The sequence below is a fragment of the Pipistrellus kuhlii genome, unplaced genomic scaffold (genome assembly GCF_014108245.1).
Source record: "Pipistrellus kuhlii isolate mPipKuh1 unplaced genomic scaffold, mPipKuh1.p scaffold_m20_p_10, whole genome shotgun sequence".
NCBI lineage: Eukaryota > Metazoa > Chordata > Mammalia > Chiroptera > Vespertilionidae > Pipistrellus > Pipistrellus kuhlii.
Genome location: NW_023425405.1, coordinates 12,760,321 through 12,782,098, shown reverse-complemented (window position 1 = coordinate 12,782,098; position 21,778 = coordinate 12,760,321). Strand labels below are relative to the sequence as shown.

General features: G+C 36.6%; 1 protein-coding gene across 1 annotated transcript in view; it reads left to right on the top strand.

Moving 5' to 3' along the window:
• Window positions 1–21,778, top strand: part of COPG2 (COPI coat complex subunit gamma 2) — a 96,273-nt gene that overhangs the window by 10,499 nt on the left and 63,996 nt on the right. Inside the window, exon 5 of the mRNA XM_036427078.2 lies at window positions 14,317–14,396. Within this exon, the coding sequence (XP_036282971.1) occupies window positions 14,317–14,396 (80 nt within the window). The remainder of the gene's footprint in view (window positions 1–14,316; window positions 14,397–21,778) is intronic.

The following is a 21,778-nucleotide window of genomic DNA, read 5'->3' as shown; positions in this document are numbered from 1 at the left end:
AAATTATGAAAGGGATATGCTTATTGATAAAGTCTATGGCAATAGAAGTGAGTGATTACAATAGGAAAAAGGACAGGATCATTGGGGAATAAGAGCCAAGGAGAAGGACTATCATAAGAGTTTTAATATTATCTGTATGGGTATTAAATTCACCAGTAATTAAGTGGGGTAATATTGGCAATAGTGATAATGAACAAAGTAATAATATTTTTTAAATGTAAGGGAAGTTAACCAGCATCTATATATGCAACCAGGAATGGTGGGAGGTGATAAAGTCTAATGGCATAAGTTTTGAAGCTAGAACTCTTAAGGGAAGGATTTAGAGTGAAAGAAGGCAGTAGAGTAATTTTGAAAAGGCAGTGAGCATCAACTTGGACAACTTCCCCACCCCTAGGGGTGGTGGATGAGGGTGACAGGAGAGAAAACTACCATTTGAGAGGGCTGCAGGGGAATCTCAGGGGGGGATCCAGGTTTTAATTAGAGAAAAGATTGGACGGTTCAGAGAAGAGGTAGAATAGAAGGAATTTTGCTGATGGAAGTGCTGGAGAACATGGTGGAGGGGTTTGGGATTTGTGGAAAAGTAGAAGCTGGACTCAGATTGGGTGCTGTACCCAACTGCATGGTGGGGAGGAATGACCAGGATATTTTAGTTTTTTGTGTTTTTTTTTGGGTGGGGGTAGTGACTGAGGTAAATAATCATGAATAGCACAATGTGATGCGTTCAGATGGTCCCTTAGGCAGGATATGGGATTGGGAGTGTGATGTATAGGGGGGAAGGAGAGTTGAGGTTTTTGCCAGGAGCCTGTGGAGTGCCTTCTTTTCCCAGAGGCTAATACTGTCTTGAGAATGGTATCCTCCATCCATGTGTATATAGATGGATTACATATGGTTGCATCCATAATCTAAACAATATTTTTGTGTTTTTGAAAACGAAATATAAATAGTATCATCTCCATATTATTTTGCAATTTAAAACAGTATGTTTTTAAGATCTATTCACTTGCTACATGTACTTCTGCTTTGTTCGGTGTCACTGCTGATGGAATCCCTATTTATTGTGAATGTACACTATTCCTATTTATTTATCCATCTCCCATAGATATTTGAGTTGTTGCCATTTTTTGCTATTACAAATGACATTACACATAATGTTTATGTAAATGTCTTCTTGTGTACACATTGAGAATTTTTTTCTGGGGTAGATAGCCTACAAGTAGAATTTCTAGATGTGTTAGCCATTTGATCTTGTCAAATTGATCTTTAAAGGGTTACACTAATATATACAGACTGCTCCAAATCCTCACCTCTTCCTGATAATAATTTTGTTTTTTTATTGTAAGACCTAACATATTTGTCATTTAAAAGAGTGATTTTTCAACTTTTTTCCTCTTATGGCATGCATAAACTAAAAACTAAAATTTTGCAGAACCCCCCAAAATATATTTTTTTGCCGATCTGACAAAAAAAAAAAAAAAAGTATAATTTTGATTCATTCACACCAGATGGCTTTTATTGTGTTGGCTGTTGTCCTTTTTCTATTGGACAATCTAAGGAAAAAGATCACTGCCCGTGACTTAAGAGTCAGGTATTGCATGTTGATTTTTATTCCTCACACCAGGATATGTGTACTGATTTTAGAGAAGAAGGAAGATAGACAGGAAGGGAGGGACGGTGGGGGGTGGGCATTGATCTGTTGCTTCCTGTACCAGCCCCAACTGGGAATCAAACCTGCAACCTTTTTGGTATACAGGCCGATGCTCCACCCAACTGAGCACCTGGCCATGGCAGGTATTGCATGTTTTAAAAATTCTTGTGGCACACTAATTGAAAATCATTGATTTAGAACACATGTGTCAAACACGAGGCCCGCAGGCCAAATCTGTCCCGCCAGGCCTTGCAATGTGGCCCGCACCGCGCTGTCATCACTGCACTCCGCTGCGTTTCCATCACAATGACAGTTTATGACTGTTCAGTAAACCATTCGGCCCGCGATTTAGGCTGGATTTTAGATTTTGGCCCCTTCTCTGATTGAGTTCGACACCCCTAATTTAGAAGAATGTGAGCCCTAGCCAGTTTGACTAGGTGGTTAGATCATCGGCCCTTGGACTGATTCAAGGTCACATACCTCAGTTGTAGGCTCCATCCCCACTTGGGAGAGCCAACCAGTCAAGACACACTGATGTTTTTCTCTCTCAATCTTTCTAAAAATCAGTGGAAAAAAAATCCTCGGGTGAGGATTAAAAAACAAACAAACAAACAAAAAATAGAAGAATGTGAAATGGCATCTCTTTATGTGTGTGTGTGTTTTAAAATAAATCTTTATTGTTCATATTATTACAAATGTTCCTCATTTTCCCCCCTTCCATTGCTCCCCTCCACCAGGTTCCCACCCCACCCTCTTCCCTTTCCCCAACCCCCATTGTCTTCATCCATAGGTGCACAGTTTATGTTCAGTCTCTTCCCACACCCGACTCCCCTTTTCCCCGAGAATCATCAGTTCACTCCCCTTCCATACCTCTGATTCTATTATATTCACCAGTTAATATTGTTCATCAGATTTTTTAAATTCCCTTGATTTTTAGATTCACTTGTTGATAGTTACATATTTGTTGTTCATAATTTTTATCTTTATTTTCTTCCTCTTCCTAAAGAACCCCCTTCAGCAATTCATATAATTCTGGTTTGGCTGTGATGAACTCCTTTAGCTTTTTATTTTTTTATTTTTTTATTTTTTATTTTTTATTTTTTTATTAGTGAAGCTCTTTATCTGGCCTTTGATTCTGAGTGTGATAGCTTTGCTGGGTAGAGTATTTTTGGCTGTAGGTTCTTGCTATTCATCACCTTGAGTATTTCTTGCCATTCCTGTCTGGCCTGCATGATTTCTGTTGAGAACTCAGCTGACAATCGTATGGGTGCTCCTTTAGAGGTAACTACCTGCTTTTCTCTTGCTGCTTTTAATATTCTCTCTTTGTCTTTTGCTCTTGGAATTTTAATTATGATGTGTCTTGGTGTGGTCCTCTTTGGATTCCTTTTGTTTGGGGTTCTGTGCATTTCCTGGACTTGTAAGTCTAATTCTTTCACCAGGTGGGGGAAGTTTTCTGTCACTATTTCTTTAAGTATGTTTTCAGTATCATGCTCTCTCTCTTCTTCTGGGACCCACATAATTCTGATGTTGGTTCGTTTGAAGTTGTCCCGGAGGTTTCTTACATTATCTTCAACTTTCTGGATTCTCTTCTCTTCTTGCTTCTGTGGAGGAATGTCCTCTGGCTCTTTGTGTTCCAAATCTTTGACTTGATTCTTGAGATCTTCTATTCTGTTTTTAGGGCTGTATAGTTTTTTTAAATTTTATTTCAGACAATGTATTCTTATTCTTTATTTCTAGTTGATCCCTTATCATATCCTCATAGGTCTTATTTATTTTATCGGCCTTTTCTAGGAAATTCTTGAAAAACCTTATAAGTGTAGTTTTGAACTCTATATCCAGTCACTTTTTGTCCTCCATTTCTTTTGTTTGTGATCTGTTTCCTTGTCTCGGCATTTTCGCAGCTTCCCTGAGTTGGTAGCCTTAAAAGTCTCTGTGTTCAGCTTAGATGGGGCACAGTTTCAGGGTGGAGCCTACAGCCTTGGCTTCCATCAGCCCTGCCCTATAAGATTCCTGAGTCTCAGTGTTCCTCAGTGTCCTTCGGTACTCGCTGCAAGCACCTCTGAGAGAAAGGTGCCCTCGAGTTTTGCCCGCTACCAAACAGTCTAGGCTCTCCCCCAATGAGCCTGGAACTGGTGCAGTTCAGTTGGAAGTGGGGTTCAGGCCGTCTGGAGTTTTTGTCTCCTTCCCGCTAGGGGAATCCAGCGGCACAGTCAACCATCCATTCTCTGGGAGTAATGTGCGCTCCTCCGGGACTTCCTTTCGCCGCTCCCCTGAGTTTCCGCCTTACAGTCAGGCTCCCTCCGTGTGAGCCTGGGTCCTCAGGGTCTGGCCTAGAACTGGGGTTCAGCGCTGTCAGATCTGGGGTTCAGCACAGTCCGGAGCTTTTATCTCCCCGCTAGGGAACGCCAGCCAGGCACTCAGCCACCCTCCTCTCTGGCTCCGTCCTCTCCGCATGCGCATGTCTCCCTATCTTGGTACCTTAGGCTTTTACAGCTCCTCTGATTTTCCTTCTGGTTTTCTCTTCCCTTCTTGTTGTAGAATTTCCAGTCAGTCGACTTTCCTGTAGTTCTGGGTAATGTCCATTTTGTATTTTAATTGTATTTTATTAAAATTATTGTGTGAGGCTGCAGTTAGGTGTTTACCTATGCCGCCATTTTGGTTTCTCCTCTTTGTGGTTTTAATTTACATTTTCATGATGACTTAAATTTGAAACTCTTTTCATATGTTTAGTGACTATTTTACTTTCCTTCTGTGAATTATCTGTTCATATTCTTTGCTTATTTATAATCCTTCTATTGATTTGTAAGTTTAAAATTTATTTTTATCTTTTTAAAAATCAGTTTTATTAAGTATAATATAACATATACAATAAAATTCACCAATTTTAAGTGTACAATTCAGGAGTTTGGACCAATGTATAGAGTCATGGAACCATCACCACAGTCATGATATATAAAGTTTTCATCCCTCCAGAATGTGCCCCCACCTCCCTTAGTTGTCACTCTTCTCTCTCACTCAACTCCTCACTCAATCTGGCAATCACTGATTGTCTTTCTGACAACATAGTTTTGCATTTTCTAGACTTTTGTTTAAATTTAATCCTATAGTATATAGTCTTTTATGTCTTGGTTGTTGTTTTTATTTAGCTTATGAATTTTGAGAGTAATTCTAGTTTTTGTGTGTATCAGTAGTTTGTTCATTTTTATTGCTGAGTAGTATTCCATTGTATGGAGGTACTCTAATTTATCCATTCACAGGTTAATGGGTTGTGTCAGTTTATGAATATTACAAAAACAAAGCAGCTAAAACATTCAAGTACAAGTCTTTGTGTGGATGAACCTGTGTTTTTATTTTGTTTGGTTAATATCTAGAAATAGCATTGTTGGATTGGCATTAATTATGAAAGTAGTAAGCAAGTATATATTTAGTGGCCATTTTACTTTCCTTCTCTGAGAATTGTGTTCATATTCTTTGCTTATTTATATTCCTCGTATTGATTTGCATGCATTTAGCAAGTAAATGTTTTTAGCCACCTTTACACCTTCTTGGGTGAAGTGTCTGTTCAAATCTTTTAATCAAGTTGTTTTCTTATTGAGTTATACAGTTCTTTATATTCCCTGGATAAAAGATCTTTATTAGGTGTTCTATAAATATTTCCTTCCAGTGTATGGCTTTCCTTTTCACTCACTTATCACTGTAGTCTTTTTATTTTATTTTATTATAATTTATATATATAGTAAAATTCACCCTTTTTAGGATGAAGGTTTATGAGTTTTTACAAATTCATACGCAGCATTACTACCACCACAATCAAGATTTAGAACATTTTCATCACTCTAATAAGTTCCCTCCTGCCTCTTTTATATCTGTTATTCCTCCATCTTAAGCCCTGGGCAACCATTAATATGACTTCTTTCCTTAAAGTTTTTCCCCCTTTCTAAGAAGTCATGAGAATGGTGTGATGCCTTTTGAGTCTTCTTTTCAATCATTTAGTATTAATGAATTTGAGATTGATCCATGTTATTATTTGTATCAGTAGTTTACTCCTTTTTATTTCATTGTACTATTTTGTTGTATGGATGTACCTAAGTTTATCTGTTTACCAGTTGAATGATCTTTGGTTTGTGACCAGGTTATGAATAAAGTTGCTATAAACATTCATATACAAGTTTTTGAACCTAAGTTTTTATTTCTCTTAGGTAGTACCAGGGAGTAGGATTGCTGGGTCAGATAATAGGTATAAGTATATTTAACTTTGTAAGAAAGTACTAACCCATTTTCCAAAGTGATTGCCATTCCCTCCATGACTGTATAGTAAATTCTATTTGCTCTGCATTCTGGCCAGCACTTGGTATTATCTTTTTTTGTTTGTTTTGTTTTTAACCTTAGCCATTATAAGAGTTGTGTAATGGTACCTTGTTGTAGTTTTTTTTTGAATTTTCCTGATGACTAATGACCCTCCAGCATCTTTTCATGTGTTTTATTTGTCTTTACATTTATTCCATCGTGAAAGATCTGTGCATATCTTTTGCCTATTTTTAGTAATTTGGTTGTATATTTTTTTATTGTTGAGTTTTGAGAGGTCAGATTTCATTGTATGGATGTACCTAAGTTTATCTTTTCATCAGTTGAAGAATCTTTGGTTTGTTACCAGTTTTTATTACTAGCTTATGAATAAAACTAGAGGCCTGGTGCTTGAAATTCATGCACAGGTAGGGTCCCTAGGCCTGGCTGGCGATCAGGGCTGATCGGGCTATCTGGCCACTGGCCAGGGCCTTAATTTGCTCTGCATCACCTCCTGGTGATCAGCGCATGTCATAGTGAGTGATTGCATCCCCAGTCTCCCAGTCAAACTCCCCAGGGGACACTGCATATTAGCCTTTTATATATATAGACTAGAGGCCTGGTGCACGAAATTCATGCATGGTAGGGTGGGGGTCACTCAGCCCGGCCTGCACCTCCTCACAATTCAGGACTGCTGGCTCCTAATTGTTCACCTGCCTGCCTGATCACTCCTAACCACTCTGCCTGCCAATCTGATTGCTCCTAACTGCTGGCCTGCCTGCTTGATTGCCCCTAACTGCCTCTGCCTCAGCCCCCACTGTCTGGAATGATGTCCAGAAGGTTGTTTGACAATCATGTCTAATTAGCATATTATGCTTTTATTATTATAGATTGCTATAAACATTCATGTACAAGCCTTTTAATATAAGTTTTTATTTTTCTTGGATAATATTATAGCTGGCAGTGGATTGCTGGGTCAGAAGATAGGTATATGAAACCTGAAACCTATATAATTGGTTAATAACCAATGAATTTAATTTAAAAAAAGGGAAGAAAAGTCTGCTAAAAGTCTGATGGGGGTTGCATTTAATCTAAAGATCAGTTTGAAAAGAATTGACAATGAAACATTAACCAGTGTATATCTTCCTTTATTTAGGGCTCTGATTTATGTCAACAGTATTGTAGCTTTCAGCTTACGAGTCTTATACATATTTTGTGAAATTTATCCTAAAGTAGGTAATATTTTTATGCTATTGTATTTTTATTATTTGTAAGTAGTCTATAGAAATTAAATTGATTTTTATATTTTGCTCTGTGTCTTGTGATCTTATTAAATTTAATTATTTGTTCTAGGAGTATTATGGGGGAGATTCCTTAGGATTTATTTTTCTTTTTCAACTTATATGCCTTTTATTTGTTTATCTTACCTTTTTTTCTTGAACTGTTATACATACAGTGTGAATAGAAGTGATGGTCTCAGAGACATCCTTGCTTTTTTCCTGATTTTTAGGGAGTTGGTATTTAGTCTTTCACCATTAAGATGTTAGCTCTGAGTTTTTCAGAGGTGGCCTTTATCAAAAGGTTGAGGAAGTTCCTTTCTACTCCTAGTTTGCTGAAAGATTTTTTTCATGAATGGATATTGAATTTTGTCAAATGTTTTTCTATATCCATTGGATTATCATGCTTTCTTTTCTTTCTTTTTCTTTTCTTTCTTTCTTTTTTTTTTATATGATATATTGACATGGTAAATGCCTTTATTTATTGTCCTGAAAAATATAAAATCTTTGGTTTCTGTTTGCTAAAATTTGTTAGGGATTTTTGAGTCTATGGTCATGAAATATAATGATCTATAGTTTTTTCTTGTGATGTTTTTTGTCTGTGTTTTTTAATTGGAAAATACTGGCCTGATAAAATGAATTAGAAAGTTTTCCTTTCTCTTCTGCTCTCTGAAAAAAATTTTGTAGACTTTTTATTAATTTCTCATGAATGTTTGATGGAGTTCACTATTGAAGCCATCTTTATAGTTGGAAGGATTCTGAGAGTTAAACCATTAAAAAGATATAGATATGGTGCTTTTCAGATTATTTGTCTTGCGTGAGCTCTACTAGTTTGTGTCTTGGAATTTTTTCATTTCATCTAAATTGCTGAACTTTGTTGGCATAAAATTGCTCAAAATATGTATTCCCACAGTCTTTTGATGTTTGTAGGATTTATAGTTATATTTCTTCTTTCATTCTGATACTGGTAAATTGTATCTGCTCTCTTTTATCTTTGGAAAATTTGTCTATAGGTTTATAAAATTATTAGTTTTTTAACAGAACCAGCTATTGTTTCATTGATTTTTTTCTTTTGTTTTTCTCTTCCAAACTAAATTGTAAAAAACTAGAATGCTAAAAAATCAAACCAGAGGAAGGGGGGGAAAAAAAAAGAACAAATACAAATCATGTAATAGATGGTAGATAGGCCATCATTATCTACATTAAATGTAAATGAAAAACACAAAAATATTCTTAAAAATCTATATTGAGTCATAAAGCAAGACAACACATTTCAAAGGAATGAAATTACAATATATAGACTGTTCTATAATTACAATGGATTAGTGTTGACATTATAAAGGAGTAACTAGGTAATTCACCATATTTGGTATGTTGTGTGTGTGTTTTTTACCATATGTTTTTATATTAGGAACACATTTCTGTTCTGCTTCCAGCCATGATGAAGTAGAGGGTCTAGATTTCACCCTGCTACCATTAATACCTAGAAAATAAAACAAAATATATTAACTGGTTGTTTTCAGACATTCAAGTAATAGGTATCACAGGATTGCAATCTAAAGAAAAAGAAAAATAAGGTGATCCCTTGGAGTACAGTAGTTCATTTCCCAGAGGCAGATAACAGGCCTCAAGTCAGGAAGAGCATACTCAGTTGAGAAAACATGGAGTTGGAGAAGCTAAGAAAGCTCAAATTTGAAGGGCAGAGTAAGAAAGGAGAGGGGAGGGAGGGATATGGAATAAAGAAAGGCAGGAGATAGTTTCAGCAATATACTGAGGCCCCTTAATTTTTTGGATAAGAACTGATCTGTGGATATGTAAAAGGAAACTTCCCCAGGCCAAAGGAAGAATCACCAGAATACCAGGCTAAGAATAGTTAATATTACCCCCCCAGTGAGAGTGGAAAGACCTTGTCGTCTGGTATAGTTCTCAGGAAAGTATCACCTCAGTAATCTATATCTCTCTATAAAATCTATATCTATATCTATATATATATATAAAAGGCTAATATGTAAAGTGTCCCCATAGTAGTTTGACCAGGAGACTGGGAGTTTGATCGCTTTCTATAATGTGCGCTGACAACCAGGGGGTGGCATGGAACGAAGGAAATCATGGGCTGGCAGCCAGCAGTTGGGGAAGGGAGGCCCTGGCCAGCAGCTGGAAGGCCCTGATCAGCCCTGATCACTGGTCAGGACTAGGGACTCTACCTGTGCACAGATTTCATACACCAGGCCTCTAGTGGGAATATATTAGCCTTAGACTAAAGCTTTAAATCTCTTAAAAGCCTGAAAAGTGAAAAACTGATCCCAGGTAATTTGACTTCATGATAGAGTAAACAATACATATAATGTTATGTAAAATGTATAGCAAAATTCAGCACCTAACAACATAAACTTCACAATGTAGAGCATGCAATAAAAAATTACCCATAATCTGGAGAAAAATACATGAACCCAGAAATGATAAAGACAGTGGATGTGCAGGTAATGACGTTAAAATAGCTATTCTAGATATGGTCTAGATCAGCGGTCACCAATCTTTTGGACCACCAGTGATCACTGGTTGGTGACTGCTGGTCTAAATGCTTAAGAATGTTTAGAAAGACATAACAAGAATGAGAAGCAAAATAAGACATCTAGAGACACTCAGAAATTTTTTAAATACACTGCATTGGGTTAGTAGCAGATTAAAGACTGCAGGAGGAAAAATCAGTGAATCTGAAGATAGAAACTACCCAAAATGAAACAGAAAAGAGGCTGAATAAAAATAAATAGGACAACATGTGGAATAATAGTTTTGAAGTTCTATTTAGTGTTTAGCCTAGAAATTGCAACATGGACTTTTGATTTATCAAAAATCTAATATTCATTCATCTTTACCTTTTACTTGTTCAAGGACTTTTGAGAACCTCAGGATGCTTTGTACCTAAATATATGTGTGAGCATATAAATGGTGTATGTCAACCTCAGTTTCTGTTCATGCAGATTTACTCATGTCTTTACCACTTTTCAATAAAGGATTTTATTTTATTTTTTTGAGCAGTTTTAGGTTCACAGCAAAATTAAGAGGAAGGTACAGAGATCTTCCATATACCCTATGTCACCTCACATGTACAGCCTCCCCATTATCAACTTTCCCCAAAGTGGTACATTTGTTACAATTCAAAAATCTACATTGATACAGTAAAACAGACTAACGACTAATTCAGGAGATATAACAGACTAATCCGGGAGAGGGAATATTCATTATAGCCTAAAGTCCATTATATAATAAGTAGGTTTTCTGAATGCATATGTTAAAAAATTAACAAATTAGCTTACTTCTTTTTTACTTATGTAGATATGTTCATGTAATTAAAACTATGAATGAAAAGTTTAATTTCACAGAAGCTTTCTATATGTATTACTGTGACACATATAGAAGTTTTCTAAATGTTTTACTGTTTAACTTTATATTGAATAGCTCTAGTAAATGGATGCGTTCACCAGTCACTGAGAGCAAACAAGTGCACACGGCTTAGTGCACGTGGGAACACCAGCCCACGCGTGTTAATAAAACTGCTGCAGAAAGTCACGCCAGGCAATTATTGAGTGCAGTGTGGTGTGATCACATGCTTATCATTCGCCTGAACATTGTTTACGAGCGATGACACTTGGATTTAAATACGTAGACTAGAGTTATAAATACGTAATATTTATATATATTGGTGAAATTACTACAGTGTTTTTTCCCCCCTGACATATGGCCTATTTACTAAAATTCGTTAAAAATAACCTGTTAATTTAGTTGTAAGCAAATCTTGGTTAAAATCATTTAAAAATTGGCAGGGTGTTCCTTTTCACATAGGACATATAGACTGGAAATTTTATCCATTAAATCTGAAGTCCATTAAATTGAGGTCTGCAAAATCAAGGGTTTACTGTACTTCATACTAACCCAGAGTCCATAGTTTATGTTGGCATTCCGTCTTGGTGTATGTATAGTCTATGTGTTTTGACATCCATAGAATGTATAATGATACCCATTCATTATGAAAATATCCCACAGTATTTTCACTACCCTAAAAATCTTTTGTACTCTACTTAAATCCCCCTAACTCCATTCCTTCCCCCCTAATATCTGGCAATTATGGATCTTTTTGCTGTCTCCATAAGTTTCTCTTTTTTTAGAATGCCATATACTTGGAATTATACAACATATAGCCTTATCAGATTGCTTTCTTTCACTTGTTAATTAATATGCATTTAATTTTCCTCCATGTCTTTTCATGACTTGATAGCTCATTTATTTTTTATGCCTAATCATATTCTGTTGTCTGGAGGTACCACAGTTTATCCATTCCTCTACTAGAGATCATTGGTTCCTTCCAACTTTTGGCAGTTAGAATGTAAAGCTGCTGTAAACATCCTTGTGCAAGTTTTTATGTGGACATAAGTTTTTAACTCCTTTGGGTAAATACCAAAGGGCACTATTGCTGGATCATATGATAATAATATACTTACTTTGTAAGAAACTATCAAAATATCTTCTAAACTGACTGTACTATTTTTGTGTCCATCCTCAGTTGAATGAGAGTTGTTGTTGTTAGTGCTCTGGATTCTGGCCATTCTATTAGGAGTATTAGTGGTATCTCATTTTAATTTGCCTTTCCCTGATGACACATATGGAGCATCTTCCTATATACTTACCATCTACAATATATATCTTCCTAAGTGAGGTGTCTGTTAAGGTCTTTGGCCCATTTTTAAATCAGGTTGTTTTATTTTTGACTTGTAAGATTTTTAAAAAATATATTTTTATTTCAGAGAGGAAATAAGAGGAAGAGAGAGATAGAAACATCAATGATGAGAGAGAATTCATTGATCGGCTGTCTCTTGACGTCCCCCATTGTGGATCAAGACCACAACCTGGGCATGTGCTCGAAACCTGGGCACGTGTCCTTACTGGGAATTGAACCATCGTGACCTCTGGTTCAAAGGTCAACACTCAAGCACTAAGCTATGCCGGGCAGGCTAAGATATTTTTTAAAAATATGTTTTGGATAACAGTTCCTTCTCAGATATGTGTTCTCAAAGTATTTTCTTTCAGTCTGTGGCTTGTTCGTATTCTTGAATATTGTCTTTTGCACAAGTTTTTTATTTTAATAGAGGCCAGCTTATCAATTATTTCTATATGATCATTCCTTTGATATTATACTGGTATGTAAAAAATCATCTCCATTCCCAGAGTTAGTTATCTAGGTTTTCTTCTAAGAGTTTTACAGTTTTGCATTTTATATTTAGGTCTGTGATCCACTTGAATTTAATTTTTGTGACTGATGTAAGGTCAGTCTAGATTTAATTTTTTGCATGTGGATGTCCATGTATTTCAGTACCATTTGTTGAAGAGTTTGTCTTTGTGCCATTGTGTGGCCTTTTCTCTTAAGTCAAAGATCTGTTAACTATATTTATGTGGGTGTATCTCAGGGTGGTCTATTCTATTCCACTGATCAATTTGTCTGTTGTTTTGCCAATACCACACTGTCTTGTTACTATTTACCACTTTTTCTTTTTACTCTTTATTTCTTGCTATATTTCTGAATTATTACCTAGAATAATTTTCCATGTGCCTGAAGAATATACATTCTTAGACTTTATTCTATACCAGTAGGACCCTGGCCTTGTACTTCTGTAGCTAGGAGTTGTTTGTTTTCCACTTTTGGAAGAACCTATGAATTACCCTTAATTTTGTCCTTGGCTGCATATTTAATTTTTTTTGTTCCTGTTTTATATAGCATCTCTGTGTATTTGTTTAGGCAATGTGTTTTAGTGGTTATGAGCCCAACGTTGTCAACACTTTGTATTGTCACTTAAAACATTTTTAGTTATTTTGTGGGTATTTCAAATATGGTTTCAATTTTTTTGTATCTTTAGTTTTATTCTCCTTCAAGGTAGATTTTTATTTTTATCTTCAGCTCTGAAGTTTTTATTCTTATTTTCTGTTTTCTTCTCATAGTAGTTTCACATGAGGTATCTACCCTGTACTGGCTTTTTCTATTTAGGACTTATTTGCGTATGTGTGTTTCATCACCGTGGGAATCCTCACCCCCTTGTGCCTTTTTCTTATTGTGCTCAGTAGTCTCCACTAGATTCTTTCTGTAGCTTCGACGCTGGGGCTAGGGCTGGTGTATTTGAGTTTCACTACTTACAGACATTTGAAGTTACTTGGTAGAGAATGAGGCTAGACAGGCCAGAGGAACTAGTGCTCATAGTGCATGAATAGTGCATGAATAAATCAGAGATGCAGGTGAGGAGAAAGGGTAGACAAAACTTTGTTATTGTTAGCTTAACACATATTTAAATACAGGTATCTAGGAATGTTAATAGATAGTTATACAGCCACAGATACTTTAAGGAAAATATCTGTGTATGATGAACTAAGGAACATGCAGAGTTTGCCCATCTCTTTATATTTTTATTTTTCAAGAATTTAAAAAAATACACTTTGTAGGACAAGTCTTTAACAGGTGAAATAAGCCACTCAGAGAAAGACAAATATCATATAATCTCACTTATATGAGGAATCTACAGAACAGAATAAGCTGATGAACAAAATAGGACCAGAGGCATGGAACAGACTGACAGCTGTCAGAGGGGAGGAGGATGAGGAGGACAGGTATTGGTTAACCAAAGAAATATCTGCATATATGTATAACCCATGGATGCCGAAGTAGTGTGGTGAAGACCCAGGGGGTGATGGCAAGATGGAGGAAGGCAAAGGGAGGGAGGATGGGGACATCTGCAATAGAATCAACAATAAAAAGAAAATCTTAAGTCTTTGGACTCACACTGCCCAAGTCCAACTCTGGATCTCTTTATATAAAAATCCATATAACCAACTGAAATTTTGAGTTTTCATCTAGATGTTTTCCAGTGTCAGTGCAGCAATTACTTGTGTTCAAGAAATAGTTTGTATTCTGAGTATTTACCCAGACATTTTTGAAAGGACTTTTTGGGTGGATGAGAATCTTTTTAAGAAAACTTTCTAAATATATCTACTTGAGGTTCTCATTTAAAACATTTTAGAAAACTACTTTCTTAGGAATAATCTGTTTCCTTTTGTAAATAATTTCAGCAAATATTGCGAAGAATGTGCTACCTTACCATCAAAGAAATGGCTAACATCTCTGAGGATGTCATCATTGTCACAAGCAGGTAAGTGAATGGTCAAAACCTACAGTGGAAAACTTATTTATTTAGTGGGAATGTTTGTTGTTCTCTTGATATTAATTTTACTTGTTTGGCTGTAAGAAAGTCAATAGGAATTTAAAAGAATATGATATCTTAAAGCATTCTTTTCTGAAATGTGTTGTCATTATGTAAAAACCACCCTTATCTGATAACATGATAGATATGATTAAAATTAAAATGTTTTAAAAATATATGTAAACAAAACTAAAGAGTTGTATTACACTGAAATAAAATATTTACATCAGAATATTTACAATAGAAAGAACACCTCTACTTTAAAAAGTTCCAAGTGATAATTCATAAAATAACCAATATAAAGGATCAAAATATTTTTAGTCTTTTTCCTAGTAACCAGAAAATGTAAATTAACTCGAAAATGAGTTATGATATTTTTACTCCTCAAATTGGCAAGAGGAAAAACACAGTCAGTACTTGAAAGGGACACTATTTTGTATATAGAAAGAAGGTAGAATACTAAATTGATTCAGTTTCTCTGGAAAGCAGTTTGGCAATTTTTGTTGAATATTTAAAAGGGTTTCTCCCTTTGACCCAGAAATGCCACATCTATGCAACAATGTTCAGAACATCATCAGAGAGAGCACTGAAAGGCTTGTGTTCAGTGATGTTCACTGCAACACTGTTTACAATGGCAGAAAGGATAAAACAACTTAAATGCCTATCATTGTTAATAATTACTTGATCATATTTCATAATCTGATTTTTAATTTTTAAAAAATATTTTTGAAACATCCTTTTTTAAAGATCTATTTCAGAGAGGAAGGAAGAGGGAGAGAGAGATTGAAACATCAATGATGAGAAAGAATCATTGATCGGCCTCCTCCTCCACACCCCACACTGGGAATCGAGCCCATCACTTGGGCATTTCCCTTACCACAGCCTCCTGGTCCATTGGTCGATGCTCAACCACTGAGCCATGCCAGCTGGGCTGAAATATCTTTAGTCATGTGGAAAAGTCCTCAATAAAGTGTTGGATGAGAGTTGGATTCAAGTCTATGTATTCCATATAGTCTCACTTAAAAAAAATATTTTATGTATCTATATAAAACATATGGATGGAAATACACTGATATATTATCAGGAGGTTATTTCTGGATATTTGGGATTGTGGCTATTTATTTTCTTTAAACGTTTGATCATTTGCAAATGTCCTAGAAGGAGTATGCATAATTTAGAGTTCGAAAATATGTAACAAATGTTATTTAAAAAACAATTGCCTTCTTAATTATAAATCATTTAAGTGAATAGGTGTTTGTAAAACAAAATAAATTGTGGAGGAGGGTGCTTATGTTTAACCAGCAGTTGTGTTTAATGTAGTTTCAATTTCCAGAGCTTTCAGTTGAAAGCTGGAAGGCAGTGTAAATAGTCACTCAAACAAAATAGGCTGGAGTAGCTGGTGTTGGTTCAGTAGTTTGACAGTGGCAGGACTGGTGTTTCCTGAATTCTTGTGGATATTCCCACATTATTGCAAAATAGATACCTGAATTACTGGAAGTGCATCATTCAAGGTGGGTGGAGTACTGGGAAGGAGGCCAGGGAGGGCAGCACCATCTAGCTGCCTCTTTTATCAGGTATGCAATAGCTTTTCCCAAGGCAATTTTTAGATTTCATTTGGCACAACTGAATTATATGACCATCCTTAGGCAGTCAGGAGAGTATTTAGTTTTTATAGCCCAAGTATTAGGCAAGGAAGAAGGGGTTGGATTTGCCAATGAACAGTGTCTGTCACAAGAAATAAATATAAAATCTTCACTAGATCAGCTAGCTTTACTAAGTATTGGAAAAAATGAAAATAGATTAGTCAACTATTGATTGAAAGTTTTTTGTTTGTTTGTTTAGTTGTTAATATTCCCTCTGAATCCTATTAGGCTGCCTTAAATTATGGCTGGTTTTTCCTTCATTTTAGGTGATTAGTAAATGTGGTAGGTAGAATAATGCCCTCCTACCCCTCAAAGATATCTGGTCCTGATTCCCAAAACCTGTGAACATGTTACATCACGTGGCAGAAGGGTGTGAAAGTTCCCGATCAGCAGATAGGGAGAGCATCCTGGATCATCCAGATGGGCCCAATATCAGGCTAAGGGTCCTTAAAGTGGAAGAGGGAGGCGGGAGAAAGGGCTAGAGGGAGATGAGTGGATGGAAGCCAGGCCAGAGAGAGGCAGTGCTGCTGGGTTTGGAAATGGAGGAAGGGGGCTGTGAGCTGAGGACTGTTTTGGATGGAAAAGGTAAGGAAATGGACTTACCCTATAGCTTCCAGAGAGGAATGCAGTCCTTGATTTTAGTCCATTAGGCCTCTTTTGAACTTCTAACTTACAGAACTGAGAGATAAAGAAATGAATGTCTTAAGCCTTTAAGTTTGTGGTAATTTGCTACAGCAGCAATAGAAAACCGATAGGGTTTTGCAATATAGAAGTGTATCAAGTTAATATGTTGTGTACCTTAAACTTACATAATGTTATATGCCAATTATATCTCAAAGCCAGAAAAATAAGAAAACTAATAAGAGATTTTGGTACCTGGAAGTGGGGTGCTGCTTATTAGATAACAAATATCTAAAAATGTATAAGTGGCTTTGGAATGGAGCAGTGAGCAGCTCCTGGAAATATTTTGAAGAGCATGATAGAAAAAGCCTCTAATGACTTGAACAGACTATTAGGAGAAATGTGGATGTCAAAGACTCAGCTACAGAGAAGTGACATAGAGAAGTGTCTATCCGTATAAATATGGGCCTTGCCCTGGCTGGTGCTCAGCGGTTAGAGCGTTGGCCCACATACCCAAGGGTTTTGGGTTTGGTTCTGTCAGGGACATGTACCTGGGTTGCTGGTTCATTCCTTACCCCAATGGGATGCATCTGGGAGGCAACCGATTGATGTGTCTCTTTCACATCGATGTTTTTTTCTCTTTCTCTCGCCCCCCTTCTCCTTTTCCTCCCTTCTACTGTATCTGAAAGCAATGGAAAAATATCCTCAGGTGAGGATTAAAAAAATAAAATATGGGCCGTAAGGCGCTGCTAGTGAAAGCTCAGAAGAAAACAAGGAAGGTGATAGAAACTGGTGGAAAGGGGATCCTTGTTATGTAGTGACAGGAAGTTGGTGGAATTGTGTCCTGCAGTTATGTGGCAAGCAGGACTTCTAATCAATGAATTTAACTGAGATTTCCAAACAGAGTGTTGATGTGCGGCCTGGTTTGTTTTGTGACAGTAAATTTGGGAGTAGAGAAATAAATTTGAGAGAGAACCAGGAGTTCTTTACAAAAATAAAATAATTATACAGTAAACCCTCCATTTCGTGGACCTTAATATAATGGACTTTGAATTTAATGGTCAAAATTTCTGGTCCATGTGTCATATGTGAAAAATAACACCCTTTTAATTTGTTGTTGTTGTTAATCCTCACCCAAGGATATTTTTTTCATTGCTTTTTAGAGAGGGGGAGGTAGGGAAGGAGGAAGGAAACAGGGAGGGAGTAGGCTGGGATCAAACCTACAACCCAGGTACATGCTCTTGACCTGTAATTGAACCCGAGACCCTTTGTGTGTGGGCTGACACTATAACCATGGAGCAACACTGCCCAGGGCCACCCTGTTAGTTATAAAATGCTTTTAACTGAGACTTGCTTATAATTAAGTTAACAGATTAGTTATTAATTCACTGTTATATATTTTTTAAATTCACTGTTATTTTTAACAAATTTTAGCGAATAGGCCATATCCTGGAAAAAAACACTGTAGTAATTTCACCGACAAAAATAAATATTACACATCTACAACTCTAATCTACACATTGAAATCCCAGAATCACTGCTCATAAACAATGTCTGGTGAGTGATTAGCACATGATCACACTGATTGGGGGAGGTAATTGGTTCTGTTGTTCCCTGGTGTGACTTTCTGCAGCAGTTTTAACACGTGTGGGCTGATGTTCCAACATATGCTAAGCCACGCCGCAGCCGTGTGCTCTTGTTTACTTTCGGTGATGTGAATCCATGCATTTGCTAGACCTACTCAGCATAAAGTTAAAATTACTGTAATACATATAGTAAACCTTTCTGTGAAATTAAACTTTTCATGATACTTAAATTTTAAACACACAATCATGTCTATATAAATGAGAACAGGTAAAATAACTAATTTGTCGATTTTTTAAAACATATATATATTTGAAAAACCTACTCTTTTATATAATGGACTTTCAGCTTCAACGGACACCTCCTTGCCTGAGTTACTCTGTTATAATGAGATTTTATACACCTGAAACTAATAGTGTTATATGTAAATTATACCTTTTAAAAAAAGGAACCAGGAGTTCTTAATTTTCGAAATTCTTAGCCTACCAAAATGGCAAAGGATGCTAAAGTAAAGATCCAGTAGGAAAATATGCTGTAGAGAAAAAGTCAAAGGGGTTACTCTATAGCCTTTTGCTAAAACCTCAGAAAGATTCAAAGGTCAGAGTACTCACTTACACAAAACACTCTGAAGAGATCAAGGGTGGGACTCGGATTCCCTCAGATTCTAAGGAGAAGCCAAAAATAGAGGTGGGAATATCAAGAGAAGATCTCTGGAGGAGCCTCTTGTCAATGGAGGCCACATATGGTAGTCCCACAGGCTCCTGAGAATTTTCAAGCAGCAACACTGCCAGTTTGAACTAAAAGGAACAGAGTGAGAATCAGTGAAAAAAAGGCTGTCAGAGCCCCAAACTCTACAAGCAGGAAACATACTAACCGAGGTAAACAGCAAGGGTGGCTCTGAGGGCAGAATGCAGGCCTGTTGGTGGAGCTGAGAAGTATAGAGAATTTCTGCCTAGGACTTGAGCCCTATTCCAGTTTGCCTGTCTGAATTTCAAATTTGTGTGGGACCAGTGACTCTTCCTCCGTTCCTCTCTTTTTGAACAGGAGTGATCATATCTGTTATCCTATGGCAGTCCCACTCTTGTTTTGGGAGCCAAGAACATCTACCCTGTTTCCCCGAAAATAAGACTGTCATATTAATTTTTGCTCCCAAAGATGCGGTAGGTCTTATTTTCGGGGGATGTCTTATTTTTCCATGAAGAAGAATACTGTACACATTTATTGTTAAATGAAAATAAAGGAAATTTATTACCTGTATACGGTACGGTAGTATGGTAGTTGTCAACACAAATCAGACAAACTGTGAATCCTACAATATCAAGAATTTACTCATTTATTCAATGACAATCATGTCATCATCTTCTGGAACATCATCATAACAATCCAATTTCTGAATTTCCTGGTGAATTTCTTGTGACTCCATTTCTTTCAGAATCAGTGGACCAAATCTCTCATGTTTATTCTAGGGGGGCCTTACTTTTGGGGGGATGCCTTATATTTCATTCAGAAGGAAACCTGTAAGTAGGTCTTATTTTTGGAGGATGTCTTATTTTCCGGGAAACATGGTAGTTTTATAGGTCCACAGGTGGAGAGGAATTTTGCCTCAGGATAGATTGATTATATCCAGAATCTCACTCATACCTCACTTGGTTGATTTTGATGATATGATTTCAACTTCTGAATGAAATTTAGGTGAGATTTGGACTTTGCATTAATGCTGTTGTCAGCCTAAGAAACATCCAAGCTGTTAGAATTTTTATGAGTTTATTTGAGCCAAACTGATGACAATTGCCGGGAAGCAAAACCTCAAGGGTTTAAGAAAACGCTCTGGAAAATGGCAGTTTTGCACCTTATTTTATACATTACAGTAAAAGGAGGAGGTATAAGTGGGTTACATGAAATCCATTGGTAATAGATTAGGGAGGTGGGAGAAAGCACAGGGATGGGGTGGCGAACCTCAGGAATTGGATAAAAAGTAAAATGATAGATACCTGTTTCTCTTATATAGGTTGGTACTGGGCAGTTAACAATCAACAACACAATAACAATAACAATGAGGGGATGTGTGGTTCCTGCTCTGCTGTGGTAGTTGTGCTTTGGCATGAGGGCAGGGGAGCATTATTTTGTAAATCCAAAGGCATGGTATCAGTTATGTTATCCTAGATGCAAAAAGATGACAGGCTCAGTTAAGGTGAAGGTTGACATTTGTTAGGGAAAAATATTGCTGTAGGACATGACTACCCACTTTGAACTGCTTTTAGTCAGAAAGTTTTAATTTCAGACCATCCTGTGTAGTACTTTAGGTCTCTTCAGTTTGTAAGGCAGCCACACAGGCCTCCTTTGAGTCTGTCAGGTTTAGTATGTGGCCCCTTTTGGTCCACATGCCCCTCTTTTGATTACAAATCCAAAGGATGCATTGATGACCAACCTTGTGTTTGGATCTCGAGGTCCCATGGTGCTAGGAAGGCTTATTCCTAGGAAGTCTCAGAATCAGCATCTGTCTTGCTGAATGATGGGCCATTGGGGATGGGGCAAGAAGGAACCTTGGAAGGAAGTCAAGGCCAAATTTTCTCAAAAGTGAAAAGTAGATAAATGGGAAGCATTCAGGTCTCAAGGGCCTTTATTAAGAAAAATACTCTGAATCATTTCTAACCTATAAATTATCATGATCCAAGTTTTATTGCCTAATTTTCCTATATATTTGGTATCTAGTGTAACATTCACTTATAGTTTGAGGACATACCATACATCTTTTCAGTTTTCATAATCTGACCATGAGATGGATTCCTATTTACCGTGACCCATCCACTTCCCATTGGAAGCTGGGCTGTTATGGATCAGATTTCCATTAGTTCTGCAATTGGAAGCTGTAACCTTAAGTTTTCATCAGAACCAAGGCTGTGAGAACACTGCTGTAAATTACAACACCATTTAAACTTTCACAGGCCAAGAGGACGGGTTCCCTGTGCCTCAGTAGTAGTTTCAGAGGGCCATGTTTTTATGACATTTCAGCTTCTACCCAAATTAATATAGTTAGTAGTCTTTGTTGGGTTAGGGGGTAAGCATATTCCCATAATTAGATTCTGGAACTTATATGTAAAATTCCTTTCTTAATATTTGTTTTCCACTAACTTTCTACAACTGCCCTACTCTTGGTTTGTCTCTTTTTATTCTTTCAAAAATAACCAGCTTATTAAGACAAACTATTTTCTTTTAACTTCTCTTAAAAATATACACATCCTTTTCCTTTTTTTTTTTTTTTTACAATAGCATTTCTTAATTTCAAAAAAGAAGCTATAAAAAAAGAGTATTATAACACCTTCAGCAATTATTAGCAATTTATCTGTATCAGTGGTCGGCAAACTGCTCTGTTGTGGCTTGTGAGCCAACCACTGGCCTATATACACAAGGTTTGAGAAAAGCCTAAAGGATAAATATAATAATAACAATTATTGATATTAGCAGACAGGTAAATACATTCAA